The sequence below is a fragment of the Gopherus evgoodei genome, chromosome 1, assembly GCF_007399415.2.
Source record: "Gopherus evgoodei ecotype Sinaloan lineage chromosome 1, rGopEvg1_v1.p, whole genome shotgun sequence".
Taxonomy (NCBI): Eukaryota; Metazoa; Chordata; order Testudines; family Testudinidae; genus Gopherus; species Gopherus evgoodei.
This window is the reverse complement of record NC_044322.1, coordinates 357,027,415-357,052,478: the sequence shown is the minus strand read 5'-3', so window position 1 is coordinate 357,052,478 and position 25,064 is coordinate 357,027,415. Positions and strand designations below refer to the sequence as shown.

Here is a 25,064-nt window from a genome sequence, read left to right as displayed (position 1 = left end):
CTGAGCTCCTGGCCCAGGAGGCTAGCCCCCGGCCCCTCCCCTGCCGTTGCCCCTCCTCCCCCCCATAGTCTCAGCTTGCTGCACTGCCGGAACAATGCTCTGGGCGGCAGCGCAGCTATAGAGCTGGCTTGACTCGGTGCTATGTGCTGTGCGGTGTCGTGGCTGGCTCCAGCCGGGCAGCGCAGCTGCCTGGCCTGGTGCTCTGGGCAGCGCAGTAAGGGGGCAGGGAGCAGGGGGGTTGGATAGAGGGCAGAGGAGTTAGGGGTGGTGGTCAGGGGGCAGGGGTGTGGATAGGGGTCGGGATGGTCAGAAGGCGGGGAGCAGGATGGGGCAGGGATCCCAGGGAGGCGGTCAGGAATGAGAGGAGGGGTTGGATGGGGCAGCAGGGGGCAGTCGGGGCGGGGAGGGGGTCTGGAGCAATCAGGGGACAGGGAGCGCAGGGCGGGTGTATGGGCGGGGGGGGCCGTCAGGGGACGTGGGGGTTGGATGAGACCTGAGTCCCAAGGAGCCGACAGGGGGTGAGAAGTAGGGGGTGGACGGATGGGGGCGGGGTCCGGGCACAGCCTCCCCTAGCCAACCCTCAGTACAATTTCTTAAACCCGATGTGGCCCTCAGGCCAAAAAGTTTGCCCATTCCTGATTTAAAGGGCCATGGACCTCGTGCTGTCCTTTGGCACAGGGGCGAATTCCACCTGTTGTGTCACATCATAGTTACAAAGGGACACACTCAGATCCTGGGACCTCAGTGAGAGTCACATGTGGGCAGAACCTGGCCTGAAGTGTTTTATCTGAAGCATTGTGGCTTTTACCAGACCAGTTAAGAGGGATGATATACTTGCTAACGTTTCTGATGGTAAATACTGATTTGATGCCACATAAACATGCAAGGCACCATCTAAGATTCTGGGGCTGCTCACCAATTGAATTTGCTAGAAACAAATCCGGGCTCACAGGGGCGGCACTTCCACTAGGCGACTTGAGGCAGTTGCCTAGGGCGGCAGGATTTGCGGCGGCATTTTGCTGCCCTCAGCGGAAATTTGGCGGCGGCGAGTCCTTCCGCTCTGGGTCTTCAGCAGAAATTCGGCTGCGGGTCCTTCACTCGCTCCAGGACCCGCCACCGAAGTGCCCCAAAGATGCGGAGCGAAGGACCCCCCGCCGACTAATGCTCAGCGGAGGAATGCTGTCATCTAGGGCAACAAAAACCCTGGCGCCGCTTCTGCTGGCTCATCCTGGGCTGGAGATCAGAAGAGGCAAGGCATCTCTTTCCCTTTCATGTGTGCCTGGGGGCTTGAGCCTGCATCCACTGAAATCAATGGCACTGACTTCAAAGGTGCAGGATTGGGTCCTGCCGCACGTTGCCACTAGCTCTGCCTATGCAAAAAGGAGTGAACTGGCTAAGGCAGCTGGAAGAGGATGTGTCCAGAGTGGTTGTAGGTGGGGCTTTTATAGCAGTAGGAGAGACGGTAGAACACTCATAAAGGAAGTGTAGTGAGTTCCCAAGCCAGCACCTCTCAGCTGTTTACACCACCACACACCACCTCTAGCACAGCTCATGTGCAGACAGGCAAGGTTTAGCTCTTCTTTAATTACCAGGCAATGGTGGCCTTCTTGCCTGCTGTACGGGCCATCAGCTAGATAGTGCAGACAGCTGCTCAGCGGGCACGCCAGCTGTTTCTGGCATTGCACAGATAGTGCAATATTCTTAACTACCAGTGTGGGCCTTGGAGAACCTCAATGGTGACACAACCTAAACAGAAAAGGCAACGCGGGTGTGAGGATCCATTTTAACACATCAGTCCCTGGTCAGTAAGTTGGCCTGAAAAGCACCTGCTCACTGCTGAGATACCAAGGGACTGCAGAATGAATGGGACCATCTGTTGTTCTGGGACTCTATGCAAGCATGAGGATGTGCTCCCTTTTCCGGGGTCAGAGGCGAGTGGATAAAGAAAGTGGTTTTAGCATGAATTAGGGTGCAAGCCCTTACACCTGCCACTCTCTTTCCCTATGGAATGTGTGTGTTACCACCAACGTTGTACCAGCTTTATTGGGCAGGAGGGAGAAAACATGCATACTCCCTGTCCCTGCCCTATCCTGCCCCGTCATCCCACATGGTTGCCTTGATATGCAGAATAGCTTCTGTATGGCCAGGGAAGGGGAAGGTGAGATGATGCTGCATGGGCAGCCCAGTCCCCTCTTCCTTGTAGTGGGGGGAGAACTGCACACAAGGTCCCCACCATGTATAGGTCTAAGGAAGATATAATTCCGTGCCAACCAGCACAATAAAAATACACAGATGATCCATTAGGAGAGAGCGCAAGGTGAAGTGCAAGGACTTTTTTTAACGCACATTTATTATTCTGACCTCCAGCTAATGAAATTCCACTGGACAGTCATTTAAACGTGGTCATTAACCATGAGTGGTTATTAACCTATAGTTCGGGGCCAGCCTGGTATTTTCAGTCCCACTTGCAAGAGCTCACCTTAGTCACTGATGCAGGACAGATATTAAAGGGTTCCCTCATGTCCACCACCTCCAGCTTCATCCCCACTGTGAAGAAGTGGCTCCTCAAATCAGCATGATCCTGTGCATATATATGGGAGACAAGCAAATCGGCATATCAGTGATACCGGCCACAAACTCAGCATTTATGAGAACCAAGTGCCCCAGCATTTTATTTTACAAGAGGTACATTTGCCTGCATTAATATATCTGCCTGTATTGCCTAATTAATATGTTGCTCTGTGGCTTTAATTGCTTTCTCTGGGTGGACAGTTTTCCTAACAAAAGAAAGAAACCACGTATAAACTTTTAAGGTTATCATAAACAGATAGCTAAGGGTTAATGTCTCTTTCACCTGGAACGGAGTAACCTGAAACACCTGACCAGAGGATCAATCAGGAAACAAGACTTTTTCAAATCTGGGTGGAGGGAAGTTTGTGTGTGAGTCCTTTGTTCTGGTCTTGTGCCTGTCTCTCTCTCGGCTATGAGAGGATTTCTGTCTCTTGCTTTCTAATCTTCTGTTTCCAAGTTGTAGGTACAAATATAGTAAGGCAGTAAGATTTATATTGTTTTCTTTTGTATTTACATATGTGTAGTTGCTGGAATGTTTTGAATTGTATTCTTTTTTAATAAGGCTGTTTATTCATATTTCTTTTAAGCAATTGACCCTGTATTTGTCACCTTAATACAGAGAGACCATTTTTATGTATTTTTTCTTTCTTTTTATATAAAGCTTTCTTTTAAGACCTGTTGGAGTTTTTCTTTAGTGGGGAACTCCAGGGAATTGAGTCTGCAGCTCACCAGGGAATTGGTGGGAGGAAGAAGTCAGGGGAAAATCTCTGTGTGTTAGATTTACTAGCCTGACTTTGTATTCCCTCTGGGTGAAGAGGGAAGTACTTGTGTTTCCAGGACTGGAAACAAGGAGGGTGGCGTCCCTCTGTTTAGATTCACGGAGCTTGCTTCTGTGTATCTCTCCAGGAACCCAGGGAGGGAACACATGGAGGGGGGAAGGGAAATGGTTTATTCCCCTTTGTTGTGAGACTCAAGGGATTTGGGTCTTGGGGTCCCCAGGGAAGGTTTTTGGGGGGACCAAAGTGCCCCAAAACACTCTAATTTTTTGGGTGGTGGCAGCTTTACCAGGTCCAAGCTGGTAACTAAGCTTGGAGGTTTTCATGCTAACCCCCATATTTTGGATGCTAAGGTCCAAATCTGGGAATAGGTTATGACAAAGGTAGACTAGGATAGGCGAGAGAATGAAAGGATCCCATACTAATGCTTGGATCCCACAGGATGGATATTCAGGGCCAAATCTTTCAATCCTTAAACAGCCACAACTTCCACTGACTTCCCCTGAAATTTCTCAGTGGATGTTGGCAGCTCGTGACCGTGAGCAGCTAGATTCTCATTTTCACAAAGGTGCTTCTGTGCTGGCCTGACAGCATAACAGGGTCTTAAATGGGACAGAAATGGATAACTGAGAATATCACTTGTATAGGATCCCCTCATCTGGTTTAAGGGATCTATGCCAGTCCTGTTCCTAGCCCCTCAGCATGGGGAGCACACTGGGAGCTGTAACAGTGGAATGTCAGGGGTGTGGCCAGAGTGCACTGTCCTATAGCTATTCTCCATTTCCCAAGGCCCACGGGGCAGATGTGAAGGAGAGCAGCCCAAAGGCTGCTCTAAGTTTACATGACGGGCTAGACAGGGTCCTACGTGACAAGAGAACACAGGAAACACAGACACAACTTTAAAGAGACCTTAACCCATCTCCCACTTTGACCCTGACCAAGCATAGATAACTCAAAATTAAGCCCAGGGACCAAAATCAGTCTCTCCAGCAGTTGAGACAAGGGACAGCACTAGATGTCAGCCATTTATTTTAGAAGCCATGCAACGAGACCACACATTACTGCCTTAGGGCTATGTTAAGCCTCACGAAGTGGGCGTGAAGGGATCACACAGCAGTTGGGATACTCTGGCTGACTCAGCAAAACTGCCTGTAGTCATCAGTGCCCATCCAGATCTGCTGGATGGGACAGAAGAGGGCAGGGGCCATGTCCCTGCCCCTTTGGTGAGCCCAGCTCTGGGGAATGCATTCAGGGGATGCAGGCCCTGGGATTGTGGCTGACCCCCGTGCAGCATCATAAGAGATGGAGGGATGGGCGGATCCTTGGTCCCTCCTCCAGCTTGCAGACCTGCCCAGGAGTGGCAACAGCCACACAGGATTTCAACAAGGTTTCCCAAAAGTCACCACTCCAGCCGCACAGGATTTCAACAAGGTTTCCCAAAGTCACCGCTCCAGCTGGCCCCCTCAGCTGAGCAGAATAGGCCATGGAGACAGAACAGGTCCTCAAAACCCAAAAGGCTGGCAGCAAGGTGGCACGTTTACAGGACAGCACAGGGAAGCAGGCCAGTGCTAAACCTGGTCTGTGCATCAGTAAAGCGCCCTCCACAAACACTAAATCCACTAACGTAACAAAGGGCCAGAGTCTACCAGTCTAACAGGAAGGATGGCGCCAGTGGTTATGGCATTAGGCTGGGATTCGGAAGATCCACATTCAATTCTCTGCTCTGCCAAAGGCTTGCTATGTGATCTTTGGCAAGGTCACCTAGTGTCTCTGTACCACTGTCCCCCATGTGTAAAATGGAGATATTAGTCCGTCCCTCCTTCACAGGGGTGGTGCGAGGTTTGTAAAGTCTGAGAAGTGATGCAATAACATTATCTTACTCAGGCTGAGCAGTACCTTATGCTGCAAGGAGAGATTTCAGTGGAAAAAAAGACTATGAATATCGGTGGACGAATCTGGACCTAGACACCCTGATTTGCTTTCCTGTGCATGCACGATTAAGGGGGAGGTTTGCCCAACTATGTAGGAAATTAATTAGGGTGTTCAAATGCCTTAATTGGCTTTTAAATTCTCAGCCTCAGACTCCAAACTGGGACGGTGCTAACCATGAATTTATCCCTTGCAAGGGGCAGGCAAGTCTTGTTCCCATTGTTCAGACACCTATTTCCTCAACAGAGGACTTCACAGGTAGAAGCCCTAGGACCGCATTGCATTAAGGATCATGTTTCAGTTTTATTAGCTCAAGAGTGATCTCCTTTCTGTGATAAAAGAGTATTTCCGAACCATCAATCCATTAGCCAGTACATCTCCTGTGATAAGAGGTATTGTTTCACTTAAAACAAAAATGCTATGGACTCCAAATTGCATGGAGAAAACCTAATAGTACTTGGCAATGCCATTCCCTTCTACATTCACCGCTACATGTTATATTCTTGTCCTAAAGTGGTTTTATATTGATTCAAAGTAGTATGTCATTTTTCCCCACTAGAACTATCTTTACTTATGGATTTAACAGTTTCTATTTTGGGGAACTTCTGTTTCTAGTGACATTGAAGGAAGAGTTTTACAAGCTTTAGCAGAGACGGAGGAATCGTTGTTTTAATCTTGCTTTGCACTTCTATTGTATCTTTCATCGGAGGATCTCAAAGCACTCTAAAAACATTAATGGATTTAGTCTCCCTGCAGGGTAGATATTATTTTCTCCATTTTGCAGCTAGGGAAACTGCCGAAAGTTAAGTTAATTGCCTAAAGCTACACAGTAAATTAATGGCAGGGAAAGGAGTCCTAGCCTCTGGCTGTATATTTTAACTATTAACAATAAAGCCTAGCACTTATACAGCACTTTTCACCTGTAGATCTCAAAGTGCTTTACAAAGGAGGACAGTATCATTATCCCCATTTTACAGATGGGGAAACTGAGGCACAGAGAGGCAGTGACTTGAGACGCTTACTCATGTTTGCTAGTTATCATTCCCTCTGGCAAGGGCCTAGTCCTGCTCAGTTCTAATGGCACGATCTAGCCCACGAAGAGGGTGACATCCAATTTCTACTAGCCTTACAGTCAGCAGTACTTTATCCTGGGATCAGTCCCACTGCGTAAATGGGATTGCTTATGGAGTAAGGCAACTACTCAACAAGAGTAAGGGTAGCAGAATCTGGGCCTGTGTAAATAGTGCCTAGAGTGTATGATGGATGCTTAAGAAATGCATATCGTCATCACCACCAAAATCATCAGCTTTGCCACTGAATGTTTCAGTTAGAGACGGGGCACGGTTGCAAAATTCAGACCCAAGTCCAGATCTAAATTTCAAACCCCCAAAGTTTGGAAGCATTCGGACTGAGGATTTTGATTTGACCTGTTACAGACACAGGGTCCAACCATGAAGTTTGTTTCTACACTTTGAATGCCCCCAACCATTTGCTTCAAAGTAAACAGACGGATCATTTGCAAAATGTGCACTTGGGAACTAGATCTGGACTGCAACACCTCCCTCCAGATCTGGGATATGATCTTTTCTCAAGTGTCAATACCTTTTAAAAACCCAGATCCAGCAAAGCACTTAAGCATGTGCTTTACTTTAAATAAGTGAGTAGTCCCATTGACCTCAAAGGGGGTTGCTCATATGCTTAAAGTTAAATCCATGTTTAAGTATTTTGCTGATTGGGGCTTAAATACCTAGATCATATTGCGAATCATTTTCATCTGCATCCATTTCTGGGGTTGAGTTTTCCATAGCTAGTTTTTGTTGTTACTTTCTTAAAGACAAAATTAATTCAACAGAAAGAACAACTCTGTAAAAGTCTAACAATACCGTAGCATAGTTTTAATTCCAAAGCACATCCATGTCTGCCTTTGGATCTTATTTTGCAGCCCAGCACCTTACTGTCTGAGCACCTTGCATGTCAAATCAATACCAATAGTGAAGTCCCTAGTGGACTTCATGGAGTCTCTGGTATTTCTTTCTTTTTGAGGTGAAAACTCTACAGAGAGTAGAGAGTTTTTTGGGGGGAAGCGGGGGCTCGGAGGGGACTGATTTGTTTTATTCAACAGTTGCATAGGGATTTAGGAGTAAAAAGGGTGGTGCAGCAAGGTGGTTACCCGAAGGGCTTAAAATAGCCCTGGGGGAAGGTTGTGGCTGGGAGCTGCTAAGCTGGGCTGATTGGGAAGTGGCTGCAGCTGGCCTACGTCCCAGTCAGGCCACAGCTGGCCTACGTCCCAGTCAGGCCACAGCTGGCCTGTATAAAGAGGCTAGGAGCCAGGAGCTCACTGGTCTCTGCCTGTAGAGGGAGATGTGCCTGGCTGCAGGGAGCTAGCGACAGGGTACTTGAATGGAGCAGGGCTGGGGAAAGGCTGCGGAGCTCCAGCTTGGAAAGCCCCATGCTGTGGCCTAGCATAAGGCTAACAGGTACTGGGGGTTGCAGAGGGCAGTCCATGGGTAGGCAATGGCAGCAGGTCCAAACACAATCTTGCCAGTGCTGAGTAGGCTGATACTGCAGTCTGCCCCAGGGCGTGGGGCTAGACAATGACTGGCAGTAGCAGTATAAGCAGCAAAGAATCCTGTAGCACCTTATAGACTAACAGACATTTTGGAGCATGAGCTTTCGTGGGTGAATACCCACTTCATCAGATGCATGTAGTGGAAATTTCCAGGGGCAGATATATATATGCAGGCAAGCTAGAGATAATGAGGTTAGTTCAATCAAGGAGGATGAGGTCCTGTTCTAGCAGTTGAGGTGTGAAAACCAAGGGAGGAGAAACTGGTTTTGTCCAGGATGGGTTGTAGATCCCTGATGATGCGTTGGAGAGATTTTAGCTGAGGACTGTATGTGATGGCCAGTGGAGTCCTGCTCTAACCCCTCAGACAGAGACCAACACCTACAAAATCTCCACCAAGCATTCTCAAAACTACAATACTCGCACGAGGAAATGAGGAAACAGATCAACAGAGCCAGATGTGTACCCAGAAGCCTCCTACTGCAAGACAAACCCAAGAAAGAAACCAACAGGACTCCACTGGCCATCACATACAGTCCCCAGCTAAAACCCCTCCAAAACGCATCATCCGGGATCTACAACCCATCCTGGACAATGATCCCACACTTTCACAGGCCTTGGGTGGCAAGCCAGTCCTCGCCCACAGGCAACCTGCCAACCTGAAACATATTCTCACCAGTAACTGCACACCGTGCCATCGTAACTCTAGCTCAGGAACCAATCCATGCAGCAAACCTCGATGCCAACTCTGCCCACATATCTACACCAGCGACACCATCACAGGACCTAACCATATCAGCCACACCATCACCGGTTCATTCACCTGCACATCCACCAATGTAATATATGCCAGCAATGCCCCTCTGCTATGCACATCGGCCAAACTGGACAGTCACTACGGAAAAGGATAAACGGACACAAATCAGATATTAGGAATGGCAATATACAAAAACCTGTAGGAGAACACTTCAACCTCCCTGGCCACACTATAGCAGACCTTAAGGTGGCCATCCTGCAGCAAAAAAACTTCAGGACCAGACTTCAAAGAGAAACTGCTGAGCTTCAGTTCATCTGCAAATTTGACACCATCAGCTCAGGATTAAACAAAGACTGTGAATGGCTTGCCAACTACAAAACCAGTTTCTCCTCCCTTGGTTTTCACACCTCAACTGCTAGAAGAGGGCCTCATCCTCCCTGATTGAACTAACCTCATTATCTCTAGCTTGCCTGCATATATATACCTGCCCCTGGAAATTTCCACTACATGCATCTGAGGAAGTGGGTATTCATCCACGAAAGCTCATGCTCCAAAATGTCTGTTAGTCTATAAGGTGTCACAGGATTCTTTGCTGCTTTTACAGATCCAGACTAACACGGCTACCCCTCTGATAGTAGCAGTATACTGAGATGAGGTAGGGATAGTGGGTAGTGGCTCCCTGGGGAGGGGAGACCCTAAAACTGAGGGGTTATTGCCAGGGGCATCATGGCAGATAATGGGGCACTGGCTCCTGGGAGGGACATGGGGGCCAGAGAGAGGACAGGCAGATCTGTGGCCTGCAGAGGGTGCTATAGAGCTGGAATGAGCTAATTCCCAGAAATTACCAGCAGGAGGTGCTGTAGGGGTGAGTCTGCTCCTCTACAGGGTGTCACTGTGGAATTTCATTCTTATGACATTTGCTTCAGCCCTAAAACCTGTTAGACTCTGGATTCACCTAATCTCCCCTTGAAGCTTGTTACACAATAACAATATTTATGAAAAATGTGTTAAACCACACTTTCACCACAACAATGGGGAGGGGGGGAGAGAGAATCCAAAACACAGTCCTCCAGTCCCAGTGGTCTGACTGCTTTGGGCCACTGGCAATCGGCGAGGCTACGGCATATGCTTCTCTTCAAAACTCCAATCAACTGACATTGTTTCTAAGAATAGTTTCACTGAAGTGAAAGGAAAGCTTTTAATTGGTATTACTCTCAAACTGATATACGGCATAATGAACTACTCTCTCATTCCTGTATTTGCACTGCTACATGATATGCCATGTTAAACAGGAAAAAAAGAGACTTTCCTAGTCATTCCACACTGTGTTCGCTCTCCTGGTTTATTTCCTTCTATAAGGATGACTGAGTGTTTTAAGCACCTTTCTTATATTTAAATCTGCATTAGGAGCTCCTTGTTCCCCCAAAATGGATACCCTCTGCAGCGGGAGTTTTGGATGTACAAAGGAAGGGCTCACTTCGGGGGAAAAGCAGTGGGGGTGAGCAGATAGGGCATGATGCCGCAACTCAGGAGATTGTTTTTTAATTCCTGGCTCTGCTGGGTGACCTTGGACAAGTGACTTAATGTCTCTTTTTCCACTCTCGCCCTTTGTCTGGCTTCACCTTTGGAGTCTGCCCTGAGTGAGAGATGGCCTGTGGTTATGCTGGCCCAGGCGCACACCAATGTGATGAAAGGTGGCAAAATCTGGCCTTTTGTTATTATTTCACAAGGTTCAACAGTTAAGAATCCAAAGCACATGCTGGAGCTGAAGAGTGAGGAAAGCTGCCAGCAGTTCGGTGCAGCTGGCACACCTTACAAACTCTGGGCTAGTCAGATCCAGGGCTTTCATTCAGGGTCTGTTATAAAGGCAAGGGCCACTTGCAGAATTCAGACTGGCTGTGGATAATAAACACTTTCAAAGTGAGTGAGTGAGTGGATCCAGAATTATCTCCACAATGAATAGGTGGGGACACCAAGGAGAAAATTACTTAATTCCCAAAGAAAGGGACTGGGCATTTGGACTCCTGGGTTCTGTTCCCAGTTCAGTCAGTGACATAGTGTGGGACAGGTGACTGGTCACTTCACCTCTCACAGCTATCTACTCAAGGTGACCACGGCTATCAGAACCTGGCCCAAAAAGGGTGGGAGGGGGTGAAGATGTCTTTAGCAGTTTCCAATATTTTATTCCCCTCATTTAATGTATGAGCCAGACTGTGAATTTTTACTTTGTGGCTGAGCAATTGCTCGCCTCACAGACTGTAATGGAGCCTGATAGATGAAGATTTGGCCCACCAGGTTATATGGCCTGTATATAGGGCTTAGAACAGAAATGCCCCCTCAGCGTTAACCAGAGAAGAGGGGTGTAGCAGGGGGGTGGAACCGCCAACCCACTAAGATGCTGCAAAGTTCTTTCCCGCCAAGCGCAATTTCTCCTCAGCAGGCAAAGCCCAGAGAATTAACATGGTACAAGCATGGCAGTCGCTCATTCAAAGGGGCACGATCTACAACGTAAGCGGTTAAGGCCTACAACAGCGTTCCTGAATTATGAATGGCAAATTACAGAACCTTTGCTGGACAAAAGAAAGCCCATCATCTACAGTCTGGACCACCTCGGGAAGAGCCAGAGCTGTAACGAATCTCACCGAGAATCTCAAGAAGCAATTAAACTGAACCACATTCTCTCTGGTGTCTAGGGCAAGCACAGCAGATGCATTTGCAAATCTTCTGACGCGTTAAGACCCTGATCCTTTGCGTTGTTGGAAAGATGGCAGTCGACAGCTACATCTGAGAAATCATCATAACAGTGGGCTGCCCCTTACTATGAAACAGACTGCCGCAGCACCTCTCAGCGGAGGATCTCAGATTGCTTCACAATCATTAGCTAACCAAGCCTCTCTGCATTCACGTGCAGCATAATCCCTGGTTTACATGCCCACAGAGCTGCAGGATTCAATGCTGTGAGAGGCGAAGTGACCAGTCAGCTGCCCCACACCAAGTCACTGACTGAATTGGGAACAGAACCCAGGAGTCCAAATGCCCCATCTCCTTCTTTAGGAATTAAGTAATTTGCTCCTTCGTGTCCCCACCTGTTCATCTGATAGCATTCTTTGATAGGATAACGAGCCTTGTGGATAAGGGAGAAGCGGTGGATGTGATATACCTAGACTTTAGTAAGGCATTTGATATGGTCTCGCATGATATTCTTATAGATAAACTAGGAAAGTACAATTTAGATGGGGCTACTATAAGGTGGGTGCATAACTGGCTGGATAACCGTACTCAGAGAGTAGTTATTAATGGCTCCCAATCCTGCTGGAAAGGTATAACAAGTGGGGTTCCGCAGGGGTCTGTTTTGGGACTGGCTCTGTTCAATATCTTCATCAATGATTTAGATGTTGGCATAGAAAGTACGCTTATTAAGTTTGCGGACGATACCAAACTGGGAGGGATTGCAACTGCTTTGGAAGACAGGGTCAAAATTCAAAATGATCTGGACAAATTGGAGAAATGGTCTGAGGTAAACAGGATGAAGTTCAATAAAGACAAATGCAAAGTGCTCCACTTGGGAAGGAACAATCAGTTTCACACATACAGAATGGGAAGAGACTGTCTAGGAAGGAGTATGGCAGAAAGAGATCTAGGGGTCATAGTGGACCACAAGCTAAATATGAGTCAACAGTGTGATACTGTTGCAAAAAAAGCAAATGTGATTCTGGGATGCATTAACAGGTGTGTTGTAAACAAGACACGAGAAGTCATTCTTCCGCTCTACTCTGCGCTGGTTAGGCCTCAACTGGAGTATTGTGTCCAGTTCTGGGCACCGCATTTCAAGAAAGATGTGGAGAATTTGGAGAGGGTCCAGAGAAGAGCAACAAGAATGATTAAAGGTCTTGAGAACATGACCTATGAAGGAAGGCTGAAAGAATTGGTTTTGTTTAGTTTGGAAAAGAGAAGACTGAGAGGGGACATGATAGCAGTTTTCAGGTATCTAAAAGGGTGTCATCAGAAGGAGGGAGAAAACTTGTTCACCTTAGCCTCCAATGATAGAACAAGAAGCAATGGGCTTAAACTACAGCAAGGGAGATTTAGGTTGGACATTAGGAAAAAGTTCCTAACTGTCAGGGTAGTTAAACACTGGAATAGATTGCCTAGGGAAGTTGTGGAATCTCCATCTCTGGAGATATTTAAGAGTAGGTTAGATAAATGTCTATTAGGGATGGTCTAGACAGTATTTGGTCCTGCCATGAGGGCAGGGGACTGGACTCGATGACCTCTCGAGGTCCCTTCCAGTCCTAGAGTCTATGAGTCTATTGTGGAGATAATCCTGGATCCACTCACTCACTCACTCAGAAAGTAGGGTTTATTACCACTCAGTTTGAATGCTGCAAGTGGCCCCTACATTTATAACAGGAGCCTAAATGATTTAGTGCCTAAGTGATTTAGACTCCTAATGCTCATTGGAAGTCACTGTCCAATGGGACTTCCAATGGGAATCAGGCACTTAACCTGCTAAAGCACTTTTGTAAATACTAAGTTCCTGACTCCCATTGAAAGCCAGTGACCAGAAGCCTAATTCACTTAGGCACTTTTGTAGATGCCTAAATATCTTTGGAAATCTAGCCATTTGTTAGGCACTAAGGTGTCAAATTCTTGTTGAAAGACGCAAGTTCCTAAATCACTTTTGGGACTGGGACTTAAGCAACTAAGCCACCTAGGCACTTTTAAAATGTTGCCCAAAGCCATATTTTGAGCTGCCTACTGCAGCTGCTCCCACAAATTTTGAGAAGTGCACCCATTTTGCAAATACACAACCACATTCATAGTCCTTTCTGCTGCTGCCTGGATACAATTATAAACCACAGTTTGGCCTAGCGTTGGGAATAATGGATCCAGCAGTTTATACAGCGAGCTAGAATTCAGCTTCTGATTTCAAACACTCCCAAATTCTGGGCTATTCAGATCCAGGGCTTTGATTCAAAGTCCAGCATGAAGATGGGGCCAACTGTGGAATTCAGAACTAGGTTTTGATATTGAACATCTCCAAAGTGATTGGATCCAGGATGACCTCCACATTGAACAAAAATGAGTAAACAAATGATGAGCCTGATTCTTCTCTTACTTCCACCAGCTGCACTGGTGTAAAACCCTAAAGACTTCACCTGCGTCTACACTTTATTGCTACAGGAGCACAACAACAGCTGGACCAATGTAACACTTTAATGTAGCCACTCATTACCGCAACGGCAGGGGTTCTCCCATCATTGTCATTAATCCCCCACCACGAGAGGCAGTACCTAGGTTGACGGAAAAATTCTTCCATCAACCTAGCACTGTCCATACCAGGGGTAAGCTCAGCTTAACTCCGTCACTCGGGGGTGTGGTTTTTTCACACACCAGTGAAAGTTAGGTGGATCTAACTTTTTAGGCCTTCAATAAAACCTCATCCTGGTTTATGCTGCTTGAAGGGAGGGGCAGAATTAGATCACAAATTGTATTTTTTGATCATAGACTGTATTTTTTTGTTCTGACTTTTCAATATGTTCCTCTCAATGTTTTCCTCAATGCCCCTGGGAACTGGGTGTTTCCAATAGTTTAATTTCAAGCAGACAGTTCATGTGTGATGTTCAGTTCAGGACAGAAGGGAGTCGTGATTAGAAGGATCTCTAAGCTGTCTCCACAGGAATCATGCCCTTCTTTTAATTGACAAAGAAGAACCCTCCCAAATGTAGACCCCGGCTTTATTTCCACATGAACTGGACTTGTTTGAAATTCAACGTCCTTTTCCGAACGTGGAGCGATTTCCAGGAGGACACACGCAGAGGAAAAGAGAAAGCAGACGCTGGTGCCTGCTGGTTGGGCAGGCAGTGCTGGGAAGAAACTAAAATTTAGTGTGGGAGGGGGAAATCATTCGAGATATTATGACCCCCCCCCCAGCGGAAGTAACTGTTAAGCTGTCTGAACCCAATTCTGCCCTCTGATGTGTGACTCGAAATCCGTGGAAGCCCTATGCCTACATCTGAGGGCCGAATTTAGTCTTCGGTATTTAAGGCCTCCTCTGTTCAATAAAAAATAGTTACCATAGAAACAGCCACATTGCAGAGTAGCCATTCTAACTCTGAAATACAGAGCACCTTTGCCTTATCCCTCTGCCTGATGCAGATGACATAAAATGCAGGCAGGCAAATATTCCCTCAGTCCCAGGTTCTAGGATTCTTCTGGATGATGGAAACGTAGACAGTAGAGCAAGGGTTAAAAAGACACTCACCTATGTACATGTTACTGCCTTCAAGCAAAAGTACAGAGTTAGGAACCTCCAGCTAAGGCCAATCACTTTACAGCCATTCACTAATGAATCCTCGCTATGTAATACGTATTATGCCCACTTTACAGATGGGAAAGTTGAGATGCACAGACATTCCTGCCAAAGTTTTCTAGCTAGAGTGTCTAAAACGAGGCCCCCAAATCCATATTTAGGTATCTGGGTAAGTAGCAGGATTTTTAAAATGTATTGAGCTTTCACAGCTACTCGTTTGGGCCAATTCTCCCCTCACCTCTAAATGTGTAAGTCAGGAGTAACTCTGCTTAAGTCAATGGGATACAGCAGAGTAAGTGAGGTCAGAAGAGGCCCACTAATGTCAATGGGAGCTGTGGATGTTCAACATCATTGGCAGTCAAGTCCTCTATTTAGATGACTACATCTATAGTTAAGGGCCAGAGTCTGCTCTCATTTATCTCATGAATCAGAGTAATTTGGCTTTACTCCAAATTTACACCACTGTAACTGAGAGAAGAATCTGGTTCTAGGTGAACACTGTTAAGCATCCCAGTCAAAAAATGCGTGCACTAGTGACATGGCCAAGGACAAACAGCAAGTCAGTGTCAGAGACTGAACTCTGGAATTTCCCCAGACCCAGTTCTATCAGTAATACATTGGGCCATTCCACCTCACTAACCTCTGGCTGGCTGAGCAACCACTGATGTTCATTAATAAAATAAAAGGGTGTGTGCTAAAAAGCAAAGCCAGGGGGAGGGATACTTACAAGGCTCCCATCCCCATGGCATCTGGGTGCCTCACAAATATTAACGCATTTAGATAGGGACATGTTATTATCCCCATCTGTAAGAACTGAACCATAGAGAGGTTAAGAGACTTGTCCAGGGTTCCACAAGAAGCCTATGGCAGATGCAGAAACTTAAATTCCCATCTCTTGAGTCACAGTCCAGTGCCTTAACTACAAAGCCAACCTTGCTCCTGGAAGGGGTGAAGGGTTGCAAGTTGATAAGGCACTTTAAGATAATGTGATTAGCCATATTTAGGGCCCTACAAAATTTACAGCCATGAAAAAGGCGTCAAGGACAGTGAAATCTGGTCTTTTGTGTGCTTTTACCCTATACAATACAGATTTCATGGGGGAGACCAGTGTTTCTCAAACTGGGGGTCCTGACCCAAAAGGCAGTTGCAGGGGTGTTGCAAGGTTATTTGGGGGGGAGGGGAGCACAGTATTGCCACCCTTACATCTGCACTGCCTTCAAGGCAGGGTGGCCAGAGAGCGTCAGCTGCTGGCAGTGCCCTGCCAGCAGCAGCACAGAAGTAAGGGTGGCAGTACCATACCAGGCCATCCTTACCTCTGTGCTGCTGCTGGCGGCAGCTCTGCCTTCAGAGCTGGGCTACCAGCCAGCAGCTGACACTCTCCAGCTGCCCAGCTCTGAAGGCAGCGCCACTGCCAGCAACGCAGAAGGGTAGCACCCCTCCCTACAATAACCTTGCAAACCCTCCCTCTCTCCCTCCACAAACTCCTTTTTGGCTCAGGATCCTTACAATTACAACACTGTGAAATTTCAGATTTAAATAGCTGAAATCAGGAAATTTACCATTTTAAAAATCCTATGACCATGAAATTGACCAAAATGGACCGTGAATTTGGTAGGGCCCTAGCCATATTACAGACAAAGATAAAGAGATTGAAGGAGCTTAGACAGAAGCGGATCAAATGTAAGGGATTAGCAGGGTGAGTCTATGCACAGCGTAAAGCAGCCATGGAAATAGCAGTCAGAAAGTTAAGGATCCCACCAGAAGGCTGATGAGAGTAATGGATGCGAAGGAACAGATGGAGTATAAACAACCTGGCAGGCTGCAACAAAATGGTGACGAGCAGGTTATTAAAGCACAGCATGCATCGCAAACGCCAGCCAAGCAATCAGCGCTCAGGGAGCAGGGAAATGCTTACATTCAAGTTCGACTTCTAAGTTAAACCAAAGCACGTCCACTTTAACCAGCAGCGGCAACACATGCCCAGCTATTATGGGAGTCTGAGAAGGAAAAACCTATTAGGTCATCTAGTCCATCCCCTTCTTCCACCCAGTACTGTCCCCCTCCAGACCGTAAACTGGGTCTCGCTTACTTTTCAACTTCTCAAGAAGAGCTGGTCAAAAAAACAAATTGAAACGATCAGCATGACAAGTGTTGGGATAATTTTGCACCTTTTTTGGTCAAAATCTGGAAGAAAAATGCTATACAATTGGAAAAAGGGGAAAAATATTAATGTTTTACCCATTTAAAAAACATTTAAATTCTAACTAAAAGTGTCACTGAAATTCCAGATTTTGAATTTTTTTCAACCAGCTCTCATCATAAGGGGTGGTGCTTCCACTCCTGGCCTTAGGAGAGTCTGAATCCTAAATGATCCTTTCTTAAAAGTTCATCCCATTACCCAAGGTATTGATTAACACCATTGCTGGGACAGTGGTAGTGTCCAAAGACCCCAATCAGAATCAGGGACCCACTGTGCAAGGTGCTGCACAAACACATAGAACAGATGGTATCTGCCCCAGAGATCTAACAATCTAACATGTAGCGAGTATAACCAACAATTAGAAGGTCTGGGGTAAAAGCCCAAGGGGAGCAGGAATAAGATCATCCAGTTACTGTGGTCTAGCTAGGTGCATAATTTGATGAATCTAAATCATTTAAAAGTTTTAAATAAATAAATTCCAGCAGCTTGCCCCAACCTAAATAATCTCTCTCCTCCATTTTTAAACACTTCTAGTACTTTGCATCTGATGCTCATCCATTATTTTATCCAAACTATACAGATTGGATGCGACTTTTAAAGGGGCTTCATTTTCAGCACTCATAGATTTTAAGGCTGAAGGGACCTTTATGATCAACTAGCCTGACTTCCTGCATAACACAGATGGTAGAATTTCACCCAGTAATTCCTGCGTTAAACCCAGTAACTTCTAGTTGAGAAAATGCATCTCCTTTTAAAATATATCCCATCTTGATAAAAAGGGGCAGATCCTACACTGGTATAAACTGTTGTAGTTCTGTGACAATGTGGGGGGGGGGGGGGGTTTCTTTCCCAAAGATTTTAAGTGACGAGAATTCAACATATCCCTAGGCAAAATGTTTCCGTGGCTAATTCGCATAATTGTTAATAACGTGTGAGTTATTTCTTGTCTGAATTTGTCTAGCTTCAGCATCCAGCTGTTGGATCTTGTTGTGTCTTTGTCTGCTAGCTTAAAGAGCCAGCTACCATCCAGAATCTCCTCTCCAGATAGGTACTCATAGACTATTTCCAGGCTCAGCTGTCAGCATGCACAAATGCAGAAAGAGCAATACTGGTGCTACTGTCACAAGTTACACATGGAGAATCTGAGGAACAAAGGGGTTAGATTATTTATTGTAATCTGTATTAGGGCAGTGTCTAGGATCTCTAGTCATGGACCAAGCCTCAACTGTGTTAGGTGCTGTACACACAGAGAATAAAAAGGCAGTGCCTGCCCCAGGGAGCTTACAATCAAAGTATGAGACAAGAGACCACAAATGGATACAGATAGGCAGATGGGGAGTACGAGGAAACAATGAGACAATGCTGGTCAGCATGACAGGCATTGGTCTCTGCAGTCTACTTGTAGATGACATACCAAAGACAACATTCCAAGTTAAAGGCAAAGTGACCAAGTCCCAGTTTATGCTTGATCTCACAAAACACACTGCCTGTAAAAACTGTAGGCTAGCTTTTCAAAGATGCCCAAGAGATTTAGGCACACAAGTCTTGCACTCAAGCCAGTTTTGTGTAATTCGCTCAGGCAATTTTGAAAATCCCATCCTCATTTGACATTTGTCTCTTTGGGAGGTGTTGGTTTTTTTAAAGGATCGATATATTTTCCTACAGTAAAATGAGGAACAAAGTGTAGTGAACACATTAATAAAGCTTGTTTTGCAAAATATAACTTCTTTATACAGCCTGTTCTAGGAGCTGTGGTTTGCCAAGCATACATTTAGTAGTAAAACACTCCGAATATTCACTAGCAGTGATATCCGTTTTCTCCCAAAGGACCCCATAGCATTTTACAAACCACATGCAACATCTGTGCAAATGACAGCACAAGACGCATATAAAACGTCACCAGATAGGGAAAGATAATATTTTCACCCTACTTGTAGTAGAGAGGCAGTGTTGTTTAATGAATAGAACACTGCATAGGGATGCCTGAGTTCTGGTACTGGCTCTGCCACTGGCCTGCTGGGTGACCTAGGCAAGTCATTTCCCCTCTCTGTGCCTCAATTTCCTCAACAGTAAAATGGAGATAATGGCATTGCCCTCCTTTGTAAAACAGTTTGGAACTGATGGACGGACAGTGTCATATAAGAGCTAGTAGTTATTAATATTATTGTACTTGTGTGCACTGATAACACCGGGGGCAAGTCAACGGAGTATGAGGCCCCAATTAGAGCCTGCTCCTGCCCCACTGAAGACAGAGGAAGTTTTGCCGTTGAATGTAATGGGAATATGATCAGACTCATACATATAGGAGTCACTTTACCAACCACAGAATGGCAAGCATCGCTCTGGAATTAGACTGCAAAGTGCAACAATGGCTCTATTCTTCCTCTGGAGACTGACATAGGCTGGGGGAGGCTCAGCCTCTTCAAAAAGCCTGGTGTGGCCCAGCCCATGCTCCGCCCCCACATCTCCTCCGGGTTGCTTCCAGTTCCCTTCCCGCTCTTCTGTAGCACTGAGGCTGTGGCCGGGGCGGGCAGGCTGAGGCCGGTGCTCGCAAGCCTGGGGTAGGGGCGCTGCCCACCCAGTGTTCCAAGGCTGGGGGCACTGCGGCCATGCTGCACATCTGGTGTTCTGGGGCAGGGATTGGGGGCGCTTTGGCCATGATGCTTACTCACCCGGCACTCTAGGGCTGAGGTTGGGGGCACTGGGACCAAGCCGCCGGCCTGGCGCTCCAGGCCTGGGGGCGCTCGGGTGGCCTGGGGGGCCAGTGGCTACCATGGGGGTGCTCTGGGCAGGCAAGGTGGGGGTGATAGGGGAGGGACCTCGGGCAGCGGGTAGGGCAGGGGCTAGTCTCTCTCAACAGGTCATTCACCCGCCGTCCGTATGTGCACAACTGAAACTGCAAAAGTAATTTAGACCCCAGTCCTGCAAAACACTTAAGAATGTTCTTAACTTTAAGCATTGATTTCAACTGGATTACTTGTGTGCTTAAAGACACGCTTAAGTGTTTTGCTGGATCTGAGTCGATGGAATATAATTACCCAAACCAGAATTTACAGAGTACACCAGAGTAGACACGTCCACTTTTGCAAAAATGCCCCCGGATCTTTAACAATTGCACAATCTCTGTTTTACAGCTCATTTAACAGATGACAGCTATAGCACCAAGGAGCCTGTTGGGAGAAATTAGTTCTCCTCTGACTTTCAGTGAAGAACACCACCTTCTGGATCACCATCACCACCACATTGTTGAGTATCTAAGGTTTTCCTTGGAGGTCCATCCTCTAAGGAGCAGCCAAGTCAGACACTGCTTAGCTCACAAGAGCAGATGAACCCATCATCAGCTGGGGCAGCTGCTGGCTTTTTTTAGTTCATGTCCAAGACCCCACCAGTGGCAGGACATTTTCAAACCGCACAAACGCTGAGGCCTTATTGCTTAATTAAAAGATTTTTGTGCCAGACATTTAGACAATGGGCCTGATCCGCCTCATCCTTATGCTGGTGTAAATCAGGAGTAATGCAGATGAAGCCAGCATTAAAGCAATGTAGGAGAGGAGGATCAGGCTCGGTATGTTTTGAATGAAGGCGTTCTGGATCTATTGGCTGAGTAAATGAAATGCGAGCTTTTGTCAGCCAGATTCATCTTGTTCTCGTGCCCATGTGTCACGAAATCCCAGCTCCAATGAAGTGAATGGAAAAACTCCCCATTGAGTTCAGAGGGGCCAGGATTTCAGCCATTATTTTAAAATAATAGGAATCAAATAAAACCAAAGGAAAATAATGGGGGGAAAAAAGAACCAAGATAGGCTTCAAAATACTGCTCCTGCTGAAATCAATGGGAGTTGTGCAATGGACTCACAGAAGCAGAAATGGACCCCAAATCAGAACCTAAGCCAGATCATCAGCTGGTCACCAGTGGAGTAACTTCACTGACATAAGTGACTCAACAGAACTACCCTGACCTGGCCCCTTGCAGTCAAACATTGCCCCTCACCCCTAGTTCTGGAGACTGACATAAAATGAGACACGGACATGAGTCTCTCTGGTTTTGCAAAGCAGATGCCTGGCTGATGGTGGTGTTTTCAAAGCAAAACAAAAACCACCCTGTGCTTTACTCATTTGCAACTGAAACAAGAAATGGGCCCGGAGCAGAACTATTTATCCAATCCCCCCACCATTTAATGGGTTTTGGTCCTGCTTTGAGCAGGGGGTTGGACTAGATGACCTCCTGAGGACCCTTCCAACCCTGATATTCTATGATTCTATGACCACTGATGCCCAGAATCAGGGGCTTGGAGAAAACAGGGCTGAGCTGAACCTTATGCCAGGTTTAATTTGACAGAAAAAAAGCACGTGTGCTCTTTGCCCTTCTCTGTGTTCAGTCCCAAAGTAATGCTCATCTTAGTCGATTCACTGTGCTTTGTGCTGCTTTTTCCTCTTAACAGATGAGCAGCCTGGCAATCTCCCACCACAAGGCACCTTAAAAGTGGGACTCACTGAATCTAAAAACACAGTCCTGATGTCATTATGAAAGTAAGCGGACATAAGTTTGCATGCTGAGAAGAGAGGATCCCACAGCCAGAAGGAATACATTCAGAAAAGCTTTTTTTGTGCCTTGCCAGGAATATTCTGCACTCTTTGAGACATGGAATATGATCAGGAATAGAAATTAAGTATCAGCATCACCTCTTTGTGGTCTAATCTTAGCACCACCATGGTTTGACCTTGAAACAGATAAACGAAATAAAAAGTGTATATTCAGAATTGTTAGTAATACGGGGACAGTGACTGGATAACACCTTTGTGCAGTCAGCCAACGCAAGGCCTATGCATCCCTTACGTGCTGGTTATAGTCTCAGAATAGGGCATAAATGGGACTTCAGTGAGCATGGGCTTTGCATTAGTCCTCTGCCAGATGTGGACTTCACCCAGAGAGTTTTGAATAAAATTGTTCTAATTAAAGTGCTTCTTAGTTGGACCACAGAGTCTTGAACCCTTCTTGGGGAGTTGACTGCACCTATCTTTGGAAAGTGAAAAAAAAAAAAAAAAGGATAGGAGATTGGGCAGAGAGAGTGATCTAGTCGATAGAGCCTGGGACTCACAAGATCTGGCTCTGTCACTGGCCTGCTGTGACATCTTTGCCAAGTCATATCCCCTCTCACTGCCTCAGTCTCTTGAGCTGTAAAATGGGGATAATTATACTGTCCTTGTTTGTAAAGTGCCTGTAGCTCTACCGATGAAAAGTGCTATATAAGAACTAGGTGTTATTGTCAGCAGACAAGCACAAAGTGGCTGTCTTTCCTAGCACATAAATAAAATATAAATCGGGGGTCCTTAAAGGGCACAGAATTACAGAAATGAAGGACTGGAAGGGACCTTAAGAGGTCATCTAGTCCAGCCCCCTGCACTGTGGCAGGACAAAGTAATCCTAGCTCATCTGTGACAGGTGTTTGTCCAACTTGTTTTTAAAAACCTCCAGTGCTGGGGATCCCACAACCTCTCTGGGAAGCTTATTCCATTCCTTAACTACCCTTCTATGTATAAAGTTCTTCCTAACAGCACCACCAACAGAGTAAAAGTCATCCCTGTGTAAGGGGCCAGCACCAGACATCTGTAATTGCTTAGCGCCCATGTAACCCCTATTTTGGGGTCGCAGTAGAATGTGAATGATGCACCGGTCTTGTACTGACTCGCTGCACAGGGGTGAATTCCACCCCCATAGAGAGTAATGATGAAACCTATATTTAAAATGCTTGGCGAATAGGCGAGGGGGACGCAGGGGAATAGGCAATGATGAAGGAAGGGATGCAGAAGATTTGCTAGGAGATGCAGTGCAAACCTGCTAGAGGGCTCCATGAGACAGTGGGACAACATTCACTCAGACGAGTAGGTTATCAGCTGAAGGAAGGCAGAATGAGGAGAGAAATGACTGGGCGGCCATGGCACAGTACATGGCAGTACAACCATCTAGCCTGTATCTTTAGGCCTTCTTATTGCAGCTATCACCAGCACATCTCTTCCACAGACTTAGAGCAGCATTTTATCACTATGTTCCAATTCTTCTAGCTGTGCAATGGAACTAACAAAGCTTCCCTCGGTGTTTGTAATGTACCTTTTGATCTTCAGATGGAAGATACTCTTGAAATCCAGAGTATTACAAAAATGGCACTAGTGGCACCAGTTTAGACCACCAAAAAGATTAACGCTGACTCAAGCAAGGGTGAGCATAAAATATTCTTTGCATGACACATATGACCAGCTATTATAATCTCCTCTGCATGGTCTGATCTTGCTCTCATTGAAATCAATGGGATTTTGCCATTGATTTCTATGGTAGCCAGACTGGACCTGTGCAGCTTCTTGGGACAAACACAATAAAAGAACTAAGAGTTTCTGAAAAGATTTGACCAACAATAGGATGAAACCTACCCTAGTGCAGAGGGCCAGTATAAGGACTTTGAAACATTGGTCCTACTGAGTGCTGTACTGGTCAACCCAACTTTAAAAAATGGTATTGCAGAACTGGAAGGAGTTTAGAGACAAGTGATAGGAATGATCCTGGGCTCGCAGGAAGAGAGGCTGACAGACTGGGAAAGTTCGCTTTAGAAAGCCAATGGATTGGAGGGGACATGGTAAAAGTATATACAGTTATGAATGGTCTAGAGAAGGTAGATAGGGAAAACAGAAGCACCCAGTCTCATTAATAGAAGATCCCATTCTTCTTGTGTAAAGTAAAAGGTGGGAAATTCAAAACGGATAAAAGGTGGAACTCATTGCCACAAGAAGTAACTGAGGCCAAGAATTTAAGAGACTGGATATTTATATGGCAAAATCAAAAATATTCAGAGTTCTCATAATCACTGACAACAAAAATTTGGAAGGGATTTTAAATTTTGTGTTTTGGGGCTGAAACCAATCTCTGACTATTACAGACCACGATGAGAAGTAAGTGGGGGTGGAGGCAGATTACCCCGCATCCGCTTACTGCAGGGTTCTTTCACCTTCCTTTGGTGCTGGAGACAGGATACTGAACTAGATGGGCCTTGGGTCTGATCCAGTCTGGCAATTCCTATGTTCCTAAGTCCCACTTAAACCCTACTTTGAAGACATAAGTGGGGTCTTTTGCACAAGCTTTACATAGCAATGTGCTTTAAAACGTGAGGTGGGAGAAAACAATGCCAAGCACCCCCTACTCCCATAATAATCTTTGACTCCAAGGAGTCAATTTTCCAAATGGAAAATCTGTAGAACAACAAAACCCTTTTATTTCAACTTATGCAAAAATCTCACATGTGACTTTTCGCAGCATAACCTATAGAGTATGATTCTCCTAGTAGAGTTAAACACAAGATGCTATTCACTCCCTGACGTATTTATTCATCGGTGGCTCTCTAATTAAAGAATAAATGGGTCTCTTTTACCTTGAATACTTCCATTGGAAGAGGAAACTTTGCTGCATCATTAAGGGATTTTTCCAGAGCGCATTTCCACTCAGATATATTCTTCAGAGAATAAATTTCTATAACAACAACAAAAATCACAAAATTGTTTCAGAAGCAAACACTCCTGTAGCATGTTAATCTCATACACCATGTAATGGTAAAACCAACAATGCAGTGTATACCCCATATTGTGTAGTTGTGGTAAAAACAACAAAGAAGAATGACTCCACTCAAACAGAGCCAGGGAGCAATGCACTTTATTTCCTGCAGAAAAACAAACCAAAACAGGACAATGAACACTTTTCAGGTTTTTTGTCAAAAAAGCCAAAACTTGAATTTTGTTTTTGAAAACCAAAAACTGAACTTGTTTTATGTTTGGCTGCCAAAAACTGATATTTTTGCTGTTTGGGGTTTTACAACCAAAAGCTGAAACATTTTGACAAAAAAAGGGGAACGTTCTCAAACACTGTTCTCATTGGTAGTAGAAAACACACTTTTTGTTATTAAAAAAAA

The 25,064-nt window shown here is 45.8% G+C and overlaps 1 protein-coding gene across 3 annotated transcripts in view; it reads right to left on the bottom strand.

Annotated features, from left to right (window-relative positions):
• Nucleotides 1-25,064, bottom strand: part of SFMBT2 (Scm like with four mbt domains 2) — a 234,462-nt gene that overhangs the window by 77,967 nt on the left and 131,431 nt on the right. For all 3 annotated transcript variants that reach the window (XM_030572497.1, XM_030572663.1, XM_030572588.1), the window contains exons 7-8: nucleotides 24,531-24,628; nucleotides 2,480-2,581 (exon numbers count right to left, since the gene is read on the bottom strand). In XM_030572497.1, the coding sequence (XP_030428357.1) occupies nucleotides 2,480-2,581; nucleotides 24,531-24,628 (200 nt within the window). The remainder of the gene's footprint in view (nucleotides 1-2,479; nucleotides 2,582-24,530; nucleotides 24,629-25,064) is intronic.